The sequence below is a fragment of the Oculina patagonica genome, chromosome 5 (assembly GCF_052425735.1).
Source record: "Oculina patagonica isolate OP01 chromosome 5, crgOcupat, whole genome shotgun sequence".
Taxonomy (NCBI): domain Eukaryota; kingdom Metazoa; phylum Cnidaria; class Anthozoa; order Scleractinia; family Oculinidae; genus Oculina; species Oculina patagonica.
Genome location: NC_135762.1, coordinates 33,166,858 through 33,183,618, shown reverse-complemented (window position 1 = coordinate 33,183,618; position 16,761 = coordinate 33,166,858). Strand labels below are relative to the sequence as shown.

Sequence of the window (16,761 nt, the reverse complement as noted above, 5' to 3'; positions counted from 1 at the left end):
TTCTCACAGTATATTTTCATTGTGTAATGAAATGTAATGCAGAATTGTACAGCATTACGTACCGAAGGTATCCTTTCCACTGCATTGGTATAGCAGGTTCACTTCCTCAACATCGATGGGGCTTGGTCCACTCCGCTGACCAATAACAGCCTACAAAGAAATACGAGAAGATCGCAGTATTTCAGATAGTTATTCTATACCCTAACGGACATGTGACTAATGTGAACAGTAACTAACTTAACGACAGACTTCTTGGTTTATTTTTCTTATTGGTTTATATCACTGTTTAATTAGAGCAGTTTTTAATAGAGTGTCGTAAAAGCGAAAGCAAAGTAATTACTCTGGCAATTTACAAATGACACAGACAATAAAAAATAAATAAAAATAAAAACTCGAAGCAAGTACATGTAGCCGGCAGGAAGCGCAAGAAAACGTGTGCGACAGAGACACGATTGTTTTTCTCTTTACTTCTGATGGGCTGCGAAAGTGACGCGAGATTTTTAACCCAAACGCTAAGTGTACTAATGCAAAACCAAAGCAAACGCAAATTACTTTCGACACTCAAGTGAAAGAAACATCTTTTTATTCTTTCTTCCATTCTTTTTTTCCATTTATTTAGTATATTTACCCCACTTGTCTTGGGCACAATTGTCGGTTTTCCGTTTTTAGAGAAGAATTTTCCGCCATAATGCATAACGCTGCCGTAGTCATACGGAGTGCCAAGCTGCAAGATGGTAGAGTATGTGTACTTTTTGAAGTTTCCAGATTTCCCTAAAAGAAAGAAATGCAGATGACTCAGTTGTCCCATCAGTTGAAGATCAGTCAGTTGTCCCTTTTACTTATTTTATCTTTATTCTTGTTTATTTATACAGGAACATCTAGTTAAGCGCACAAGCTATTTTGAACAGAGACCTGATTAAATAATTAATAAATACTAAAGGAAAACACCCGGGGGAGGGCACCCTGGATATTTTTGGGTTGGGGTGTGCCGCTAGGAATTTGAAACCCTTGCCCTATACCAGACCATGTTCAGCTGTTTTGCAACCCTATACTTGAATAAACACCGAAAACCCCTACCCTATCCCAGACTTTTATTTTTTTAGAACTGCATCACTATCAGTGTTTTAAGGAAAACCATTTGTCAACCACGATGCCGCGATGATTTCATTTACGTTTAGGAAAGCCTCCTTCTCTTCTGAGTTTATATTCCTATTCTGGACTTAATTTGTCATACCACCGATCAGGTCCCCGGCAAATGCTACCCTTTCCTAGACCAAAACTCTCTGATTTCCCTACCCTATCCCAGACTAAACTGCTTGAAAACTATACCCTTCACAGCGGCACACACCTATATAGCTCATATATGGGAGTGCCCCCCGGGGGGGAAACAACACACAAATTACAATACTACAACACTACATGAGTTGATAAATGGACACTCAAGATTATGTTATGACGTTTAAAGAATTGCCTGGTAGGTAAACTTGTCGAAGTCAGATACTGATCTTGTCTCGGACGTTAGCGAGTAATAAGCATGCGCACAATTTTGCACCAGTTTCCTCAAAAAGAGGACTTTTTCAACTTGCAAATAATAGGTATAGCTAACTCGATAGGTCTGACAAGCAAAACGTTAGAAAATCGAGCTCCTTACTTGGAGGGTGGAGAATACGTACCCTTCTAGATGTTTTCGAATTTTATAGTCACATGCTTATCTCTGTCTGGGCGAGACTGTTCATGGTGAAATCCGAGAGCGTGTGCTGCGGAGGAGAAAAAAAAAAAACAATTAGGCGCTAAATTCACTCTTTTCTTTCACTTTTTTAACTCGAATATTTAAGCAATTAAAAGTCTTTTTAGTTACTGCAATACAAGTTCTCTCGATTTTTTTAAAAAAACTAAGCGAAGATAAATCGAAAAAGAAACACTTTCAGTAATAGACATGAAAATAAATAGCTATCTAACCCCAACATACTACAGTAAAAAAAACAGTATTTTTCACACACAAAAAAATACGTTTGTATTCTTAGTCAATCTAAGGAGCGCGTTTAAACGTGATTGAAAATGGGTTTCTAAGGACGTCATCAAACCTAAAAAATACATGTAGGCAGAGTAAACATACTTGAACAGATAAAAAACCAACTTAATTTCACCTGCTCTGTAATATCCTATTGCCTTAATCACTAAATATCAATCACAACAAAATCCGTTCAACCCAAAGAGCTCCAGATAAGGGAATCTTTCTGTTATTATCCTGGCCAGAATAAATTTGGTCCCTGATACGTTTTGGACCAGTATCGAGCTGAAGCAGGAGATAAGTACCCCGTATTGACCAGTGGTGAATATATTAACATACGTACCAATTTCGTGCGCCACTGTTCCCTTATACCAGCATCCGCTGGCCAGACTGATCTGCTGCTTTTTGCCAGTTCGTCCGACGTAAGACCAACAGCTAGATAGGCAAATGCAGTCATTCTATTTTACAAACCATGTACAAGTTACAACTATCCAGAACTCAGAGAATTAAGATAGTTTAATTTACTGCCGCTTTATGGAAATGCATATTTGCTATTTTTTGTATGGAGGCCACAGAGAGCAATGGATGGCGAAAGGGGGGTATGAGCCCGGGAGAAAAGGGGTGGGAAATTGGATTCCTAAGGTGGTTAGAACAGACCAAATAAACCTGGGACAAAGACATGGGAACCACCACAGAAAGGGGCGGAAAGCGGGAGAAAAAGGTACGGGGGGTGGGAGGTTCAGACCCCCCTGTCTCCACCCGCAAAGCATGGTAAAATCTTTACGTCTTTCAGGTTAAAAAAAACTGACAAACAAAAACAACAACTACATACCCGCTTCCTTTAAAGAACTCGATATAACCTTTCTCGTTGGTCCTTTTTACGAATTGAATACAAGTTTTCTTGCTCCAAGTATTCATAGCTGCTCGGATTGCTTGCATTGCTCTTGACTGGGACGCTAGCATATAAAAGGAAACAACTTGTTAGTTCTACATCTACATTTAATTCAGTCGGTAAAATCGTTAAACATCACACCAACTTTTCTTAAAAATATATCACACATGTGAAGCTAAATAAACGAAAAAAAAAATTATAAAAAGTAAACAATTAAAAATTTAAAAAAATGTGTAAAAATTTAAGGAGAAGAATGGAAGTCAAGACATTGTTGTATTTAATGACTTCAACATAGAGTGAGATTGGGCAGGGCTGCGGTGGATTTTTCAGATTATAAAACAATTCTGACGCTGTAGTCAAGTCAAACGGAATGTAAACAATTGAACAGTTAAAAACAGTACCAGATAAAATTCCTTCTTGAAACGTTTCGTTTGGAAATGATGGCGACACTCCACGGACAACACAGGCACAAAATTTAAGAAATACTTTAATTTTCCCTTAAATTTCATTCAGGATGTTTACTACGTGTGAGCCATTCTTCTCTAGGCATTTAGTCAAAGATTGCTCTGTCTACTTACACAAACTGGAGTCAATGGTGTAAGGAACAACTCCATTGGGCCAGTATCGACTCCTTATGGCCGCACCACGTGACATCCCGCCATCAACATCAAGTCCAAACTCAGCTGCTAACCGTTGCCCAGGCTCCAGCTTCATGTCTCCCTCAAAGAGGTCTGGGTCAAAGACATCTTCGTTTTCTGTATATAGTAGGAAATCGAAAGAAGAGCAATGAAAAGACCCTTGAAACGAGGTTGATTATTCTGTTGTGTCTACATCTGCATATTATTATTATTTTGTTTTTACAACGCAGCGTAATCAAACTGTATTTTCGTTACGAAATTGTTTAATTGTTCAGTAAGCAGACATATAAATTATAAAGCGGCGAAAGTGTGCGAAAGGGGGGAGGGGGTGGGAATTAGTAACCTGTATTTGTTACCCTTTCAGTACGTACTAAGAAGGTCTGTAGGGAGAATTTGGAAGGGCGGCTTAGAGCGCCAAAGGTGCGATAGCATTGCGAAGGCCGAAGACGCGAGCCGAATAGCAAGATCCAGGAACAAGCCTCCCCTGAAGATTTTTTAAAAAAATAATTTGTCCGAGACCGCATAAGAAGGCAGACAGATACGAAAGCAGGCAGCTAAAAACAAACGTAAAATCTGAACATTAACATTTTGGAGCTTTTTAATCAAGTTCAAAGGGACGTAATTTCATTTTTGGCAGGGAAACACGCCTTACCAGGTAAACTGAAGTCTACACCAGGAAGAAATTAAATTGACCAGAGATTTTCTTTTTATAATTATGTAATCAGTATAGGCCACGGATATAAAAAAAAATCCACCAAGCATTTAAGTCTAGTACAGAGAGGAGTAAAATTTTCAATCAAAGTCAAATCGATTCAATCAGAGGCTTGTAATGCATGGGAGTAATATAACTAAGGCAAATTCATACCTTCCGCGTTCTCGGCGTAAGTACCAGTAACAGCCAAGCAAAAGGCAACGAGAACAATCAACAGCGACTTCATCGCGACGCGATCGAATCAAAGTTACTAGACAATTTTACTGGTGGCCTATATATATTTCCTTACTTAAACGAACCGAAAAACCTGATCAAACACGTTTTGAAAGTGTCACTATTCACTTTCGCAAAACCAATCTAAAATCGTTTAACGCTTCCAAACTCCATTTCTAGGGTCTATTATTTCATTTTACTGACCATAAATGTAGAGCTTTAAAATCAAAGTACCCCCAACAAGCTGTTCAAACACATCTGACGTGTTTTATAAAACCAATAACAAATCGATTAACGTGGTTTCAAAGGCGGTTTAAGGATATATTAGGTATCTATACAGCTGTGCGATGAACCAATTAAAAATTGTTAACGGTTTTAAACAGCTTGTTTGGTTTATTGCTCACTAGACCCTTTTTCGTTAAACCACCCGCAAATAAAATGTCAAAAAAAATGTCATCAAATACTTCCTGAAATATATAAAAAAAAGAATAAAAAAAAAAAGAATTGAACTGAAAAACACAAGGCGGCTACTGTCCGTCCCGCTGCCCGCCACACTTTCGCTGTCACTCAGAGCGGCGTAGCGTTGCGTGACGGAAGAGACTAGAAAGGGCCAGAACTGAACTGAGGTCTTTCAAGAAAACACGAGTTGTTTGTTGGCGGTACGATTGCCGCGGTATCCAAGCAAATTTTCTTAATAGAAGAAATCTCGGAATGTTAATAGCGCCGATGCTGTACACAATGAAAACCTCAGCGTAAAATGATTTTATCATTTCTTGATCATTTCGTGACCTACTGTAGAAGTCTACATTGGGAGCTCAAGCTGACAACCGTTGACAGCTTAGACGGCAGGTTTCTTTGTTTTTTTCCCCATTTTTTTTAAAATCGTCCACCGAATTTAAATTCTTTTAATTTGTAAAAACGCAGATGAGGGTCGTATTTGAAAAGAGGTGTGTTGACATATTTTAATCACTAGAGTAAACATTTCTCTGTAAAATCAGCTCTAATTTTTTTGGCTCTTTTGTGTCACGATATTTAAATTTATTTTTCTGATGTACACAATCACTTCTCACCTCGAACTAGTCATTTGCTAAGGAAGAAAAACCTCTAAAGATGTAATTAAAACCGAAAATAACAAAATGGATTGTTAATTGAGGAAGATACGCAGGATACTAGCCGCAAACTTCACCAATTGGCCATTTAATTTTTAAGTCCATGACTCAGCCCCATAATCCGCCAACACGACGAAAATACCGAATTGAATTTTAATCTTCTTTACCATACATTAAAAGTCTTATAAAAACTAATCCGACAAATCTCGTAATAAAACTCAAATTACGGTTGTGAAGTCAGTTTTATTTAATCATAACAAATAAAGAAGCCACACAAAATATGTATAAACTGAGTTACACAGTGAATACTTAATTGCTGCAACTGCGATGTCCAGAATTTGAATGTATGAACTTTTCAATTTTTCAACGATAAACAATACAAGCTATGAAGAAAAACAACCGTGTTAATAACATCGTTTACTGTGTGTGTACTATTGTACCCCTTGAAGGTCCATCACTCCTTTGTCCCAGTTCTTCTGGGTTTCCAGATCATTCTGTATGCCTTGTTCCTTTCCAAAGGCAAACCTCTTGGCGGCAGGAGTCTGGGACATAGCCTGTCCCAGCTGGTATGCTTCTATCTTCAAACCTTCTTCAATAGGCGTCTCCACTGCACTCGATACGCATCTCTTGCACGCCGTAATCGAGCCCGCAGGGAATTTAGCTATGCGATTAGCCAGCTCTTCCACAAACGGCCCAATCTCGTCAGGGTTTAGTGCTCGGTTGATGCTTCCATAACGCTCTGCAAGGTCAGCATCGAAGTCGTGAGCCCCCAGAATGATCTCCATGGCGCGACCCATACCGACTTGGCGCGCAAGTCGCTGAGTTCCTCCACCGCATGGCACAATGCCCATACCAACTTCCATCTGCATAAACACTGCTCTACCTCGTGCGGCGAAACGCATGTCACAGGCCTGCATGAACTCGTGTCCACCCCCACGGGCCATTCCCTCCACCTTGGCAATAGTGGCTTGAGGAAGTGTGCTGATGCGCTGTAGGACCTGCTGCAGGTATAGTATAGGCTCGTCCATGGAGCGTTCACTGGCTGGAATCTCACACAACATGTCAATATCTGCGTGACAGACAAAAATGTCCGGATGAGCAGATTGAAAGACCACGACCTTGACGGAACGATCCGGCTCCAAAGCTTTAGCTAAACGATTCAGGTCATCAAGCATCGGTTTGCCTTGCACATTTACCGGCGGGAAGTCAAATGTGACCCAGGCGACGCCTTCCTTTATCTCGACTTTAAACGTAGTGTAACCTTCGTAAGACATGGTAATTAGGCTTGTTCAATCTCTGCAAATAAAATTCGGAGATAAATGCACATTGTTAGTGTTGACATGTTGTAAAAACGAACTGTTTATTCACAGTTTGATCTGATAAAGCACGAGAACATGAGCATTTTCTCTTGGATAAAACTCAGGCCACTTGTAAGTTCATTCTGTATATTGGCAAGACCCTGGCAACAAACGAGCGTCGCGCTAAAGTCTTCGCGCATTGATGCATGGCCGTTCAGTCGTTGTAAACCAGAGAGTTAGTCTACCATCACAGTGCGGTGAAAACCAATACTCGTCCTTTCACAGTTTATCGCCATAAAGCTAAGGTCAATATCAAGCTTTCGTATTTTAAGAAGCCGGCTTGTTTGCAAGAAAACACTGATGCATTTTAGCTTCACGGGCAATTGGGTCGAGCCCTCTGAAAATGTAATTAAGGATTTAAAAATAGAGTTATTCGACTTATTCGAGCAAAGCGGCAAAGTCCAAGCCCAGCGGTCATACCGAAACCTCTTAGTTAGACGTGTCATTCTTACCTTCACGTTGCAGATAAAACGTTAAAGTTGTAGCTTGGATAACCGGCTGGAAACACTGTGCTCCGACTACCAGTAATCTGGGTGTAGCTACCGGCTATTGATATGCTAACGATGCGCGCGTTGGCATGGGAGACCCTAAAAGGGCAGTCTTAGATCACGTCACACAAAACAAAGCCTGGGTCCCAAGAGGAGTGTATTCACTAGCGACGTAATCACAAGCGCAAGCACAAGCACAAGCATAACAGCCATTATTTCACCGTGAAAACGACTTCGACTCAAGCATAAGCACAAGCGCAAGCACAAGCACAAGCACAAAGATCAAATTTTTTCCTTTTCTTGTGCTTGCGTTCGTGTGAAAACGAAAAATCGCATAAGCAGAAGAAAATTGATGAATGTGTGTCCAGCAGTAATACCAGAAAATACCACATGAAAATTGTTTACGTCTGGCCTTATTTTCTCTTGTTGAAATAAAGTGCGGAAGCCGCGGTTGAGTTGATGAAAAAAAAAATCCGAAGTTGTTCCGAAGAGTGTAGGGAATTTAAAGACAAACAAAAAGGCAAAAGCGTGGGCTTGAGTAGTGAAAGAAATGGAAATGACTACTTTTTTCTTTTAAAAATATTTATAACCTCAAATGTTTCGTTTCCTCCTTTTTTGTGGTCGCTTTCGCTTTCATTGTCACAAGAGTCGAGGAGACAACAACACAATACAGTGGAACCTCGATATAACGAAGTGCCAAGAGACTGGCAAAATGTGTTCGTGTTTAAGTAAAACCAAGTCACATTTCAAGGATTTCCAATTGATTCCAAGTTCCGGCCTTCACTGGATTTTCGAGTAGCACTAAATCTTGCTGACACTGCTCCTTTAAGGTTAACCTGGGGAAACTAGGTTTTCCACGTGTAACCGATTTCCTGAATACGGAAGATTTTGTAAATAAACAGTAGCGATGCAAAAACATGACAAAAACAAAAACTAAAGAATGTGCATAAAATGGTGAACAGTTTCGCTGGAATGGAGTCTGTTTGAGTGTTTAATGTCGGTCTCTTTTTTTCTTGATCAGGAGCATCTCATTAATAAGTTTACCTAAAGCTGTGTATGCAGTAAATGCTCACCGGTGTGTTTCATTCAGTACCTTCAAGAAAAGTTGATTCGAAAATGCTAATACATACGTTAATGATACCATTTACTCCTGCCTATGGCCCTCCTGCCTGTGACCCCCTTTCTAATAAGAGACAACGTTATTAATTTTTCCCCCCCCCACCCCCCTTCCCCCCCAGGGACCCCCCAGCTACTCACTGATCACTGACTGATTTTGCTTGGCCTTGCGTGACTATGCGACAAGTTAAGAACAACCGCTGGGTAGTGGAATCGTATCGCGGGCATGGCATGGAAGGTTTTCGTTCTTCTTGGTATTCTTAGCAGTTTCACTGCTCTCATGTTATTCCGATTTTCCTCCCTTTGCAATCGTTTTCCTCGCCAGTTTAAGAGCTTCTGCACAGTTAGGACAACAATGAAATACTTAAACCAAGAAGAGGCCCAAAAGATCGATCAAGAGCTGTTCAATGAGTATTCGTTCAGTGTTGATCAGCTAATGGAGTTAGCTGGATTGAGTGTAGCTGTCGCACTAACCAAAGCTTATCCCAGAGAAGCAAGTCAGCCTAAAGTACTGGTATGTAGTGGCCCTGGAAACAATGGCGGAGATGGATTGGTAGCAGCTAGGCATCTCAAGATGTTCGTAAGTCAATCTGTCTGATTATAATTATGTGGTAAATTTGTGTAATAAAGATTTTTTTTTTTATAAGCACTGTTATATGGGGTACGCACATGCATTCTTGTGGCCAGATGACCAACTTAAAAAAACATTTTCCATACATTTTTAGACACAATGTTGACAATTAAGATTAATAAGTTTCCTAATGGCCCCCAAGTTTAATTTTATTATTACCTCTGGCATCTTGGATAATAATTTTGCAAATAGCAATTAAGTTAACCTGAAGTATACAAAACTCTAGCTCCAGACCACATTTTGTTACTAGCTGAGTCCATGGGAAAAAATAGGATAAATACCCTGTGAAGAAATCCTCATTTTCTCTGGTCAGGGAGGGATCCAAGAAAATTATTCACAAAAAGGGGACAGATAATTTTTAAATTTCCCAACTGAATGTTGGGCAGTGGGAGGGGAGGGGGGAGACAGCCCCCTTGACCCTCCCCCTACATCCCCCTTGACGCTCCCCCTAAATCTGCTTATGCAGAACTCAGAATGCCAGAGTGGCAGGGGTATTTTGCAGAATGCAGTTATTGTAGAGTGTAGAATGATGGTGGTGAGGGAACGGCAATAGTATAATGCCCTAACAAACAACTGAATAAAAGCTAACCGCAAGCAAACTGGAGTGATAGCTTACCACGAGCAAACCGGAGTAAAAGCTAACTGCACGCAAGCTGCTGACCATCATTCTGCCTTCTGCGTTCTGTGTTTTACAAAATACACCTGCCAATGCCAGAGTACACATGTTGAATATGTGTACATGTTGTAGTTTACATTTATCTTTAGTTATCTGTTATTGTCTCATATTCATTAACATAATCTGTAGGAAATTTAAAATAAAAATTAAACTGGTTTAAAAAAATAAAACTGTTGGAGGAATCTGTGTTCATAGTTAGAAATTTAAAAACATTTAAAACAGATCTATAAAGTAAAATTGTTTCCAAATTTTTGATCGCCTTCTGCAGTCTTCTTCAGAGAATGATGATTTTGCGCGAGTTACAGAATTCTAATATGCTGGGACGTTATTCTTTGTTGCCCCCCTGCAGGTTTAAAAAAACTGAATAATATATAAACCACAACATATACAGTCATGAACTAACCAGTCATTTGAAATTTGCTTTGATTTTTCAGGGTTACATTCCAACTATATATTATCCAAAGAGGACAGAAAAACAGCTCTTTAAAAATCTTGTGACACAGTGTGAAAAGATGGACATACCATTTATCAGTGAAATACTGACAGCAACACAGATTGATGCTGACTACAAGTTGATTGTGGATGCAATTTTTGGTTTCAGTTTTAAGGGAAATGCCAGGCCACCATTTGGAGATGTGCTGTCAGTGTTAAAAGAAGTCAAAATTCCTGTTTGCTCAGTTGATATTCCGTCAGGTCAGTTAGAAGGATATCCTACATGTAGTAGACTGAGATAATTTAAGCACACTGTACCATAGTTTATGAAGAAGAAGGAGAAGCCACGAGCCAAGGGGCCCACACTGCCAGAGCTTATCCTGGTTTCCGTAGCATTAAGCGGCTAGGTATATTTCTACTCCCCTGTGAATGCGATGCTAGTCCATTGCAGGGTTCCCTCCCCCCAGCATTATGTCGCTGGTACCCATTTATACACCTGGGTGGATAGAGGCTCGAACTCTGACAGCTCGATCCGGAGTCCGGCGCTCTAAACCATTAGGCCACCGTGCCTCCCATACCATAGTTTATACACAGTCCTTATTCAATTTGTTTGACAGACAATAGAGCAGTTTTCAACTGAGTATTGTAAAACCACAAGCAAAGTAATTACTCCCACTAATCAAAAAGGACGCAGACAATGCAGCGAGCCAATCAAAACTTGAAGCTGTTTTAATACAAGTCAGTCAGGCACAAACCTAGAAGTGCGGATAAATGTACATAAATGAGTCACGATTAGTTTTTGGTTTTACTTCTGATTGGCTAAGAAACTTTGTGCAAGATTTTAAAACCAATCACTGAACCTAGTAATGCAAAACCAAATCAGATGCAAATTTCTTTTGACATTTATGTGAAAACTTCTCTATTATAATGATGTTTTACAATGCATAATTAATTCATAAGTTGCTAAGTACATGTATTTTTCCAAGCCTGCAGGCCAGACAGTTTAGTAGGTTACTTTTTATTATTCTCTCTGAATTTTCTGGATTTCAATCTCTGACTGGTCTATATTGCTGAAGAAGGAGTAGTAAGATGGCTTAGTGTTTAGTTTACTGCCGCATTATCACTGTGAAGGCAATATATACACCTTATTCGATGGTTTAACATATGATACGCGCGGATATTTTGCGAGTTGCGTAGTATTTTTCCGAGCCCCACTAATTTTTCCACTTTGTTTGGGCCAGTATTCCGTAAATTTGTCCGCACGTATTTTTGCCCTGTTCTACTGTGTAATAACGTGGCATAATTATTTTGTGCGTTCTTTTGCCCTAATATGGTAAAATGGCGCAATAGTGGAATAATAAGTATTTTTCTATATCCACAAATGGTCTGGATTATGATTGCACCAGTGATATAATGATACTGCGAATTAAAAAGGGTAAATTGAATGATACACAAAATCCAATTAGGTCTACAGGAATAACTGCATATATTAATTTAATTTGATTAATATAATTGTAACTGTAAAAACATAAACTTTTGCCATTGATGTTATTGTTGTTTAAAATGTTGCTCGTTATTCTTGTTTAAATCTTCAGGATGGCATGTAGAAGATGGAAATCCAAATGGAATTAAACCAGACTTCTTGATTTCCCTGACAGCTCCAAAACTCTGTGCAAAACACTTTCAAGGGAGATTTCACTTTTTGGGAGGCAGATTTGTGCCAAATTCACTGGCTCAAAAGTACAACCTGTCTCTTCCAGAATACCCTGGAACAGAGCCGTGCATGATGCTCCAGGCAGAATGACTATCCAAATATGGGAAATGTCATTTGTAAAACTGCAAGCAACAAAATTGAGCTTTTAAAATGTTAAGGTAAAATATTTGTAGCTAAATGTGACTTGGAGAAACAAACACCAGCCTCTCATTCAGTTCGGGTGTTACCCAGAGAGGACAACAGAAGTAAAAAGACAAACAGTTGTTGTACATGCTGAACAACTATCATTTGCAAATATTTAAATGGACAAAACTATCTGAATGTCAGTAAGTGAGAAATGTAAACTGGACTTGAAAATATGAACAAACCACTTTACCAAGTCTGGTAAGGGGCTTCTTTTAAAAGAGCTTTTATTCATTGAGGATTGATAATTTTTTAAACTTGTAGTTATGTCTCATCTGCCAGGCACACAGCATACAGCACATCTGTAATGTTTGTCACTAAGACTCGGACGCACACAGCGACATCTTGAATTCTTTATTCAACAACACAACTGGTCACGTGCAACATAATGTATTCTAATTTATGCAAGCTTAAACATGACAACATCCCTTCCCATTATGATTCCACAAGTGTTAAAATGATGATTCTTGATAATTTACACTTGTTCCACACTTCATTTATTGTTATAATAAATAACTGAAAATAAATAAATATTTATACACACATGGCAATTCTATTTTTCAAGTCTGATTGCTTTGCAAGCCTGCAGTAACTGATTGTATGATGGTTATATTACATGTTACATGATAATATTATTAGAAAAAATATATTGCTAAGCGGTTGAACCGCACAGAGTTAAACAAGCCAAAGTCAGCTCTTCTCTTCCATTGCAGTCCTCTGCTTGTAACCTGTTCTTGTGTTTATACTTTCCTGCTCCAAAGAGCTAGTCTTAAAATTTACCTTCCTCTTTGAACATTAATGACTGGAGACAGGAAGAAGTATCATTGCAGAACTCCTGTGATCCCTAACCAGTGGACCACTGATCTGTTCATATTTGCAGAGAGTACATGCACTTACGACCTATCTGTATGTGCATATTATTTCCAGTGTATCTTGTGTGCCACCTTGCATTAAAAATTTGGCAACATTGTACACATCTCTGCTTCAAATTGCACCCCTATCCTGGCATTCACAGCCATAGTGATAATGTAAAGTATTTTTTGATAAGCTATTTTCAAGCAGTTGCTCACATGTAGCAGAAGATGCAAAGTACTACATGTACATGTGTACATGTCAAAAGTCAGTACACATTATAATTATAGGCCAAGACTAGCAAACAGTTGTAGATTACTCATATGATACTCCAAAAAAATTGCTTACTAAACTCAAGAAAATGTAGGGTTCACTGGCAAGCTTTACCATCCAGCCAAAATGTCAGATGACAACATGCACTCTTTGTATCAACAAAACACTGTTAGACTGCAGGTACGTGTATATAAGCCGAGATATTTGGTGTTTTGCCTTTGACATAGTTAACCAAGTTTTCCACATTCGAGTTATTCCAATACCGCTTGATAATGCCAAAGGGATCCCACTGACGTACTCTATTCATGCTTGCCGCCGCCAATGTTTCATTGTTTATTATAAAACTTGGATGTAACTTGGACGCACCGAGCTTCCTGGCCTCGATTTTAGCAAGAAACTTGTTCAGTTCGGTGTAAGTATAATACGTAAGACAGATAAATAAACTCCAAAACACAATGGACAGAAAAATTCCTTGTGGAGAAGTTATTCCCATTCTCTTCAGCATTCTCCATATTCGTAGAGCCGTAGGATTGTAGCGAGGTGCTCGGCGTGGCATTTTAATGAATCTCTTTAAAGTGCTACTATGATCAAATTTTCACCCCTTGAAATTTTAGGCGTTTCATAGAGTATTTAACGAAAGATTCAAAATGGCGTTTTCCGTTTTCAAATATCTTTTTTAGTTCCAGAGATATTTGAGCTCAAAAAAATCGTAAAATATGCAAATTAGGGGACTGATGACGTCATCTACTCAACCCAGTTTTATCGCAAGTACAAAAATTGATCAATCTCAATCATTTTTCTGCGGAGACCAATGAAACTTGGCAGACTAATAGTTCTGCAGCTGACACACTTACACGTATAATAACATTATGTTACCATGGCAACTAACTCTTTTCCAGTCCCCATGAATTTGTTTTTAATATTTTAGAATTTTTCAGTTCGGAAAAATGTAACCCGGCCAAGACGCCTGTCTAATCTATTCATATGCTTGCCACATCACACATGTAAAGTATCATCGGCAAATATCAAAAAGAAATACCAGAATTGGCCAGAAAAGCCTTTAACATCAGGGGATCTGGAACCTAGTATGTTGCCATGGTAACCAAATTGTAAAGTTCATATTGTGCAACTCAACTAGCAGAGTAGTACTGCAAAAAATCAGAGAGTTTCGATACAAATTGGCTAAGTTATCACTTTCTTCATATTTGATCCAAATTTGGTTGAGTCTATGACGTCATAACTTTGCTAATTTGCATATTTTAAAAACTTGAATATCTCTAGAACGAAAAGAGATATTTGAAAACTGTAAACGGCATTTTTCTTCTCATATGAAGTACTTTATAATATTTTAAAACGGCTACGAAAGGAAACATGCGAATTTCATCACAGTAGCACTTTAAACAAAATGGCGTAATTGTCTTGATCCAAGCAGACCAAAGTCGCCAAGAAGACAGTCTTGAAGATCGTTAAAGTTGTTAAAACGATAAGCAAGGTTGTCGTCTTTCGCACTAGCAACTCTCAGGTGTACTTGGTTCGAAAAAAAACCCGACCAAAATATGAAAAGGAATCTTCGATTGTTTGTCAGGTAGCAACCAACAAAATAAACTGCCAGGCGTTCGAAGCGCTCGGCGCGCTCGTTCCCAGTGGCGCTCGATCGATGTCGCCAATTTGTTGGAATGGACAGAACTGCGGAACTTTGCAAAATGCGGAACCAAACTAATCTCCCCGATCTCGAATGTTTTAGGAAGACTATTTAGGGTGAAACGTATTTAAGTGTAATACTCCATAATTTTCGAGCTTTTTTAAAAGTTCGCGGACACCGTACCTCACCGATTTCGCTGAAATTTGGCATGCAGTCTTGTTTTAGGGTCCTAACTACCAAATGGATATTAAAAAGTTTCAATTCTTTTTATTTTGGAAAATATCGAGAAGGCCGATTTGAAGCGTCCGTGACGGCCCGCCAACATGGCGGATCAAAGGTGTTCTTGTTACTTCGACACTGAACCTGCCGTCACAGTTTCTCGATCATACTTGGTATAGTTATAAAGAACTATCTTTCTTCTTTCTATATATCAAAATAGATTCGGCAAATGTTGAGTTTGGATGATCAACGGCCAAGAAGTTCGAAGGTATGTTAACGATGTTTTGAACAGTCTCAAATTTACTACAAAATGAAAGGCTTATAACTCCACTGTTATCTCGATTTAGAACAAGCCATTTACCATGAACAAAGCTTGTTCATTGGTAAAATGATTCCATTAATAAAAAAATTGGGGAAATGTAACCGTTAAGAATAAAAAATTATGGAACCTCTAGTAAATTGGCCATTTCAGCGCCATTTCAGCGGATCAGCTCATTTAACAGCACTATAATCGGGAGAAACATGAAAGGGTTACAGTCGTTTATAATAAGCAGTTTTCAGGTATTCTTTGCTTATCTTAAACAAATACATAATCTTTGCCAAAGATATGGCGATTTTTGAGCGTACGATCGTTTCTCCAAATTTTTATGTCGGCAACTTTATTTTATTTGTTGTCGAGATTATACGCTGTTGTTATTCAATATTCGTTTCACAAGAACTTCTGTTGCTCGCATTTCCCAAATCACTGTTTAAGAAATTGCCCATTCCGTAACAGGGTCATTCTTACTTTTTCTTTAAAAATTACTAGGAAAGCAAGAACTTCGAACTTCGAACTTCGAACTTCGAACTTCTTGGCCGTTGATCATCCAAACTCAACATTCGCCGAATCTATTTTGATATATAGAAAGAAGAAAGATAGTTCTTTATAACTATGCCAAGTATGATCGAGAAACTGTGACGGCAGGTTCAGTGTCGAAGTAACAAGAACACCTTCCATCCGCCATGTTGGCAAGCCGTCACGGACGCTTCAAATCGGCCTTCTCGATATTTCCCAAAATAAAAAGAATTGAAACTTTTTAATATACATTTGGTAGTTAGGACCCTAAAACAAGACTGCATGCCAAATTTCAGCGAAATCGGTGAGGTACGGTGTCCGACCAAAGTTCGAATCTTATAGACTATGACAATTAAGTCCGAACAAGCATACTTTCAGTCCGGGAGGACAGACTTCATCAGTCCGGGCGAGCCGGTTTCGGGCAAAACGGAGTTTCGCACCCAATTGTTTCTGTATCAGACGCATGCCAAGCAGGTTTAGTAAATAAACGGCACCATCCCCTCCCTGCTTGCAAAAACATATTTACAAGGCAGAACCCACCAACCTTAATTTACTGAAAAAGGGGATGGGAAATGTCAATAATAATTTTAGGTACACCCTACCCTGGCCACCATGCAGTATACACTATTTGATCGATCGAAGACTCGCATTATCACTTTGACGGCTGTGCCAAAATCTTATAGTTAGCTTTATCGTAAGTTTTTATCACCCCTCCCCCCTCCATTTTCATTCCCGAGGCTATGTAGCAGAGTCAGGAGGACATATGT

At 39.0% G+C, this 16,761-nt stretch overlaps 2 protein-coding genes and 1 pseudogene across 3 annotated transcripts; 1 reads left to right on the top strand and 2 right to left on the bottom strand.

Moving 5' to 3' along the window:
- Nucleotides 1-54: 54 nt before the first annotated feature.
- Nucleotides 55-4,479, bottom strand: LOC144655152 (zinc metalloproteinase nas-15-like; annotated as a pseudogene). The gene is made up of 7 exons (XR_013571039.1): nt 4,407-4,479; nt 3,482-3,658; nt 2,844-2,967; nt 2,355-2,446; nt 1,674-1,757; nt 629-771; nt 55-150 (listed from the first exon to the last, which is right to left on the bottom strand). The product of XR_013571039.1 is annotated as a zinc metalloproteinase nas-15-like (transcript).
- Nucleotides 4,480-5,807: 1,328 nt separating this feature from the next.
- Nucleotides 5,808-7,460, bottom strand: LOC144653779 (short-chain-enoyl-CoA hydratase-like). Its single transcript, XM_078513880.1, has 2 exons — nt 7,386-7,460; nt 5,808-6,871 (listed from the first exon to the last, which is right to left on the bottom strand). The coding sequence occupies exon 2, from the start codon at nt 6,847-6,849 to the stop codon at nt 6,007-6,009; it is 843 nt and encodes a 280-aa protein (XP_078370006.1). The 5' UTR covers nt 6,850-6,871; nt 7,386-7,460; the 3' UTR covers nt 5,808-6,006.
- Nucleotides 7,461-8,763: 1,303 nt separating this feature from the next.
- On the top strand, nt 8,764-12,724 carry LOC144653781 (NAD(P)H-hydrate epimerase-like). Its single transcript, XM_078513881.1, has 3 exons — nt 8,764-9,117; nt 10,279-10,537; nt 11,872-12,724. Exons 1-3 carry the CDS (start codon nt 8,764-8,766, stop codon nt 12,078-12,080), a joined length of 822 nt encoding a protein of 273 aa, XP_078370007.1. The 3' UTR covers nt 12,081-12,724.
- Nucleotides 12,725-16,761: the final 4,037 nt, after the last annotated feature.

Coding starts and splice junctions, on each gene's coding strand:
- LOC144653779 (XM_078513880.1), bottom strand. CDS start 6,849: ATGTCTTACGAAGGTTACACTACGTTTAAAGTCGAGATAAAGGAAGGC.
- LOC144653781 (XM_078513881.1), top strand. CDS start 8,764: ATGGCATGGAAGGTTTTCGTTCTTCTTGGTATTCTTAGCAGTTTCACT. Junction 9,118..10,278: donor CTAGGCATCTCAAGATGTTC/GTAAGTCAATCT, acceptor TTGATTTTTCAG/GGTTACATTCCAACTATATA. Junction 10,538..11,871: donor CTCAGTTGATATTCCGTCAG/GTCAGTTAGAAG, acceptor TTAAATCTTCAG/GATGGCATGTAGAAGATGGA.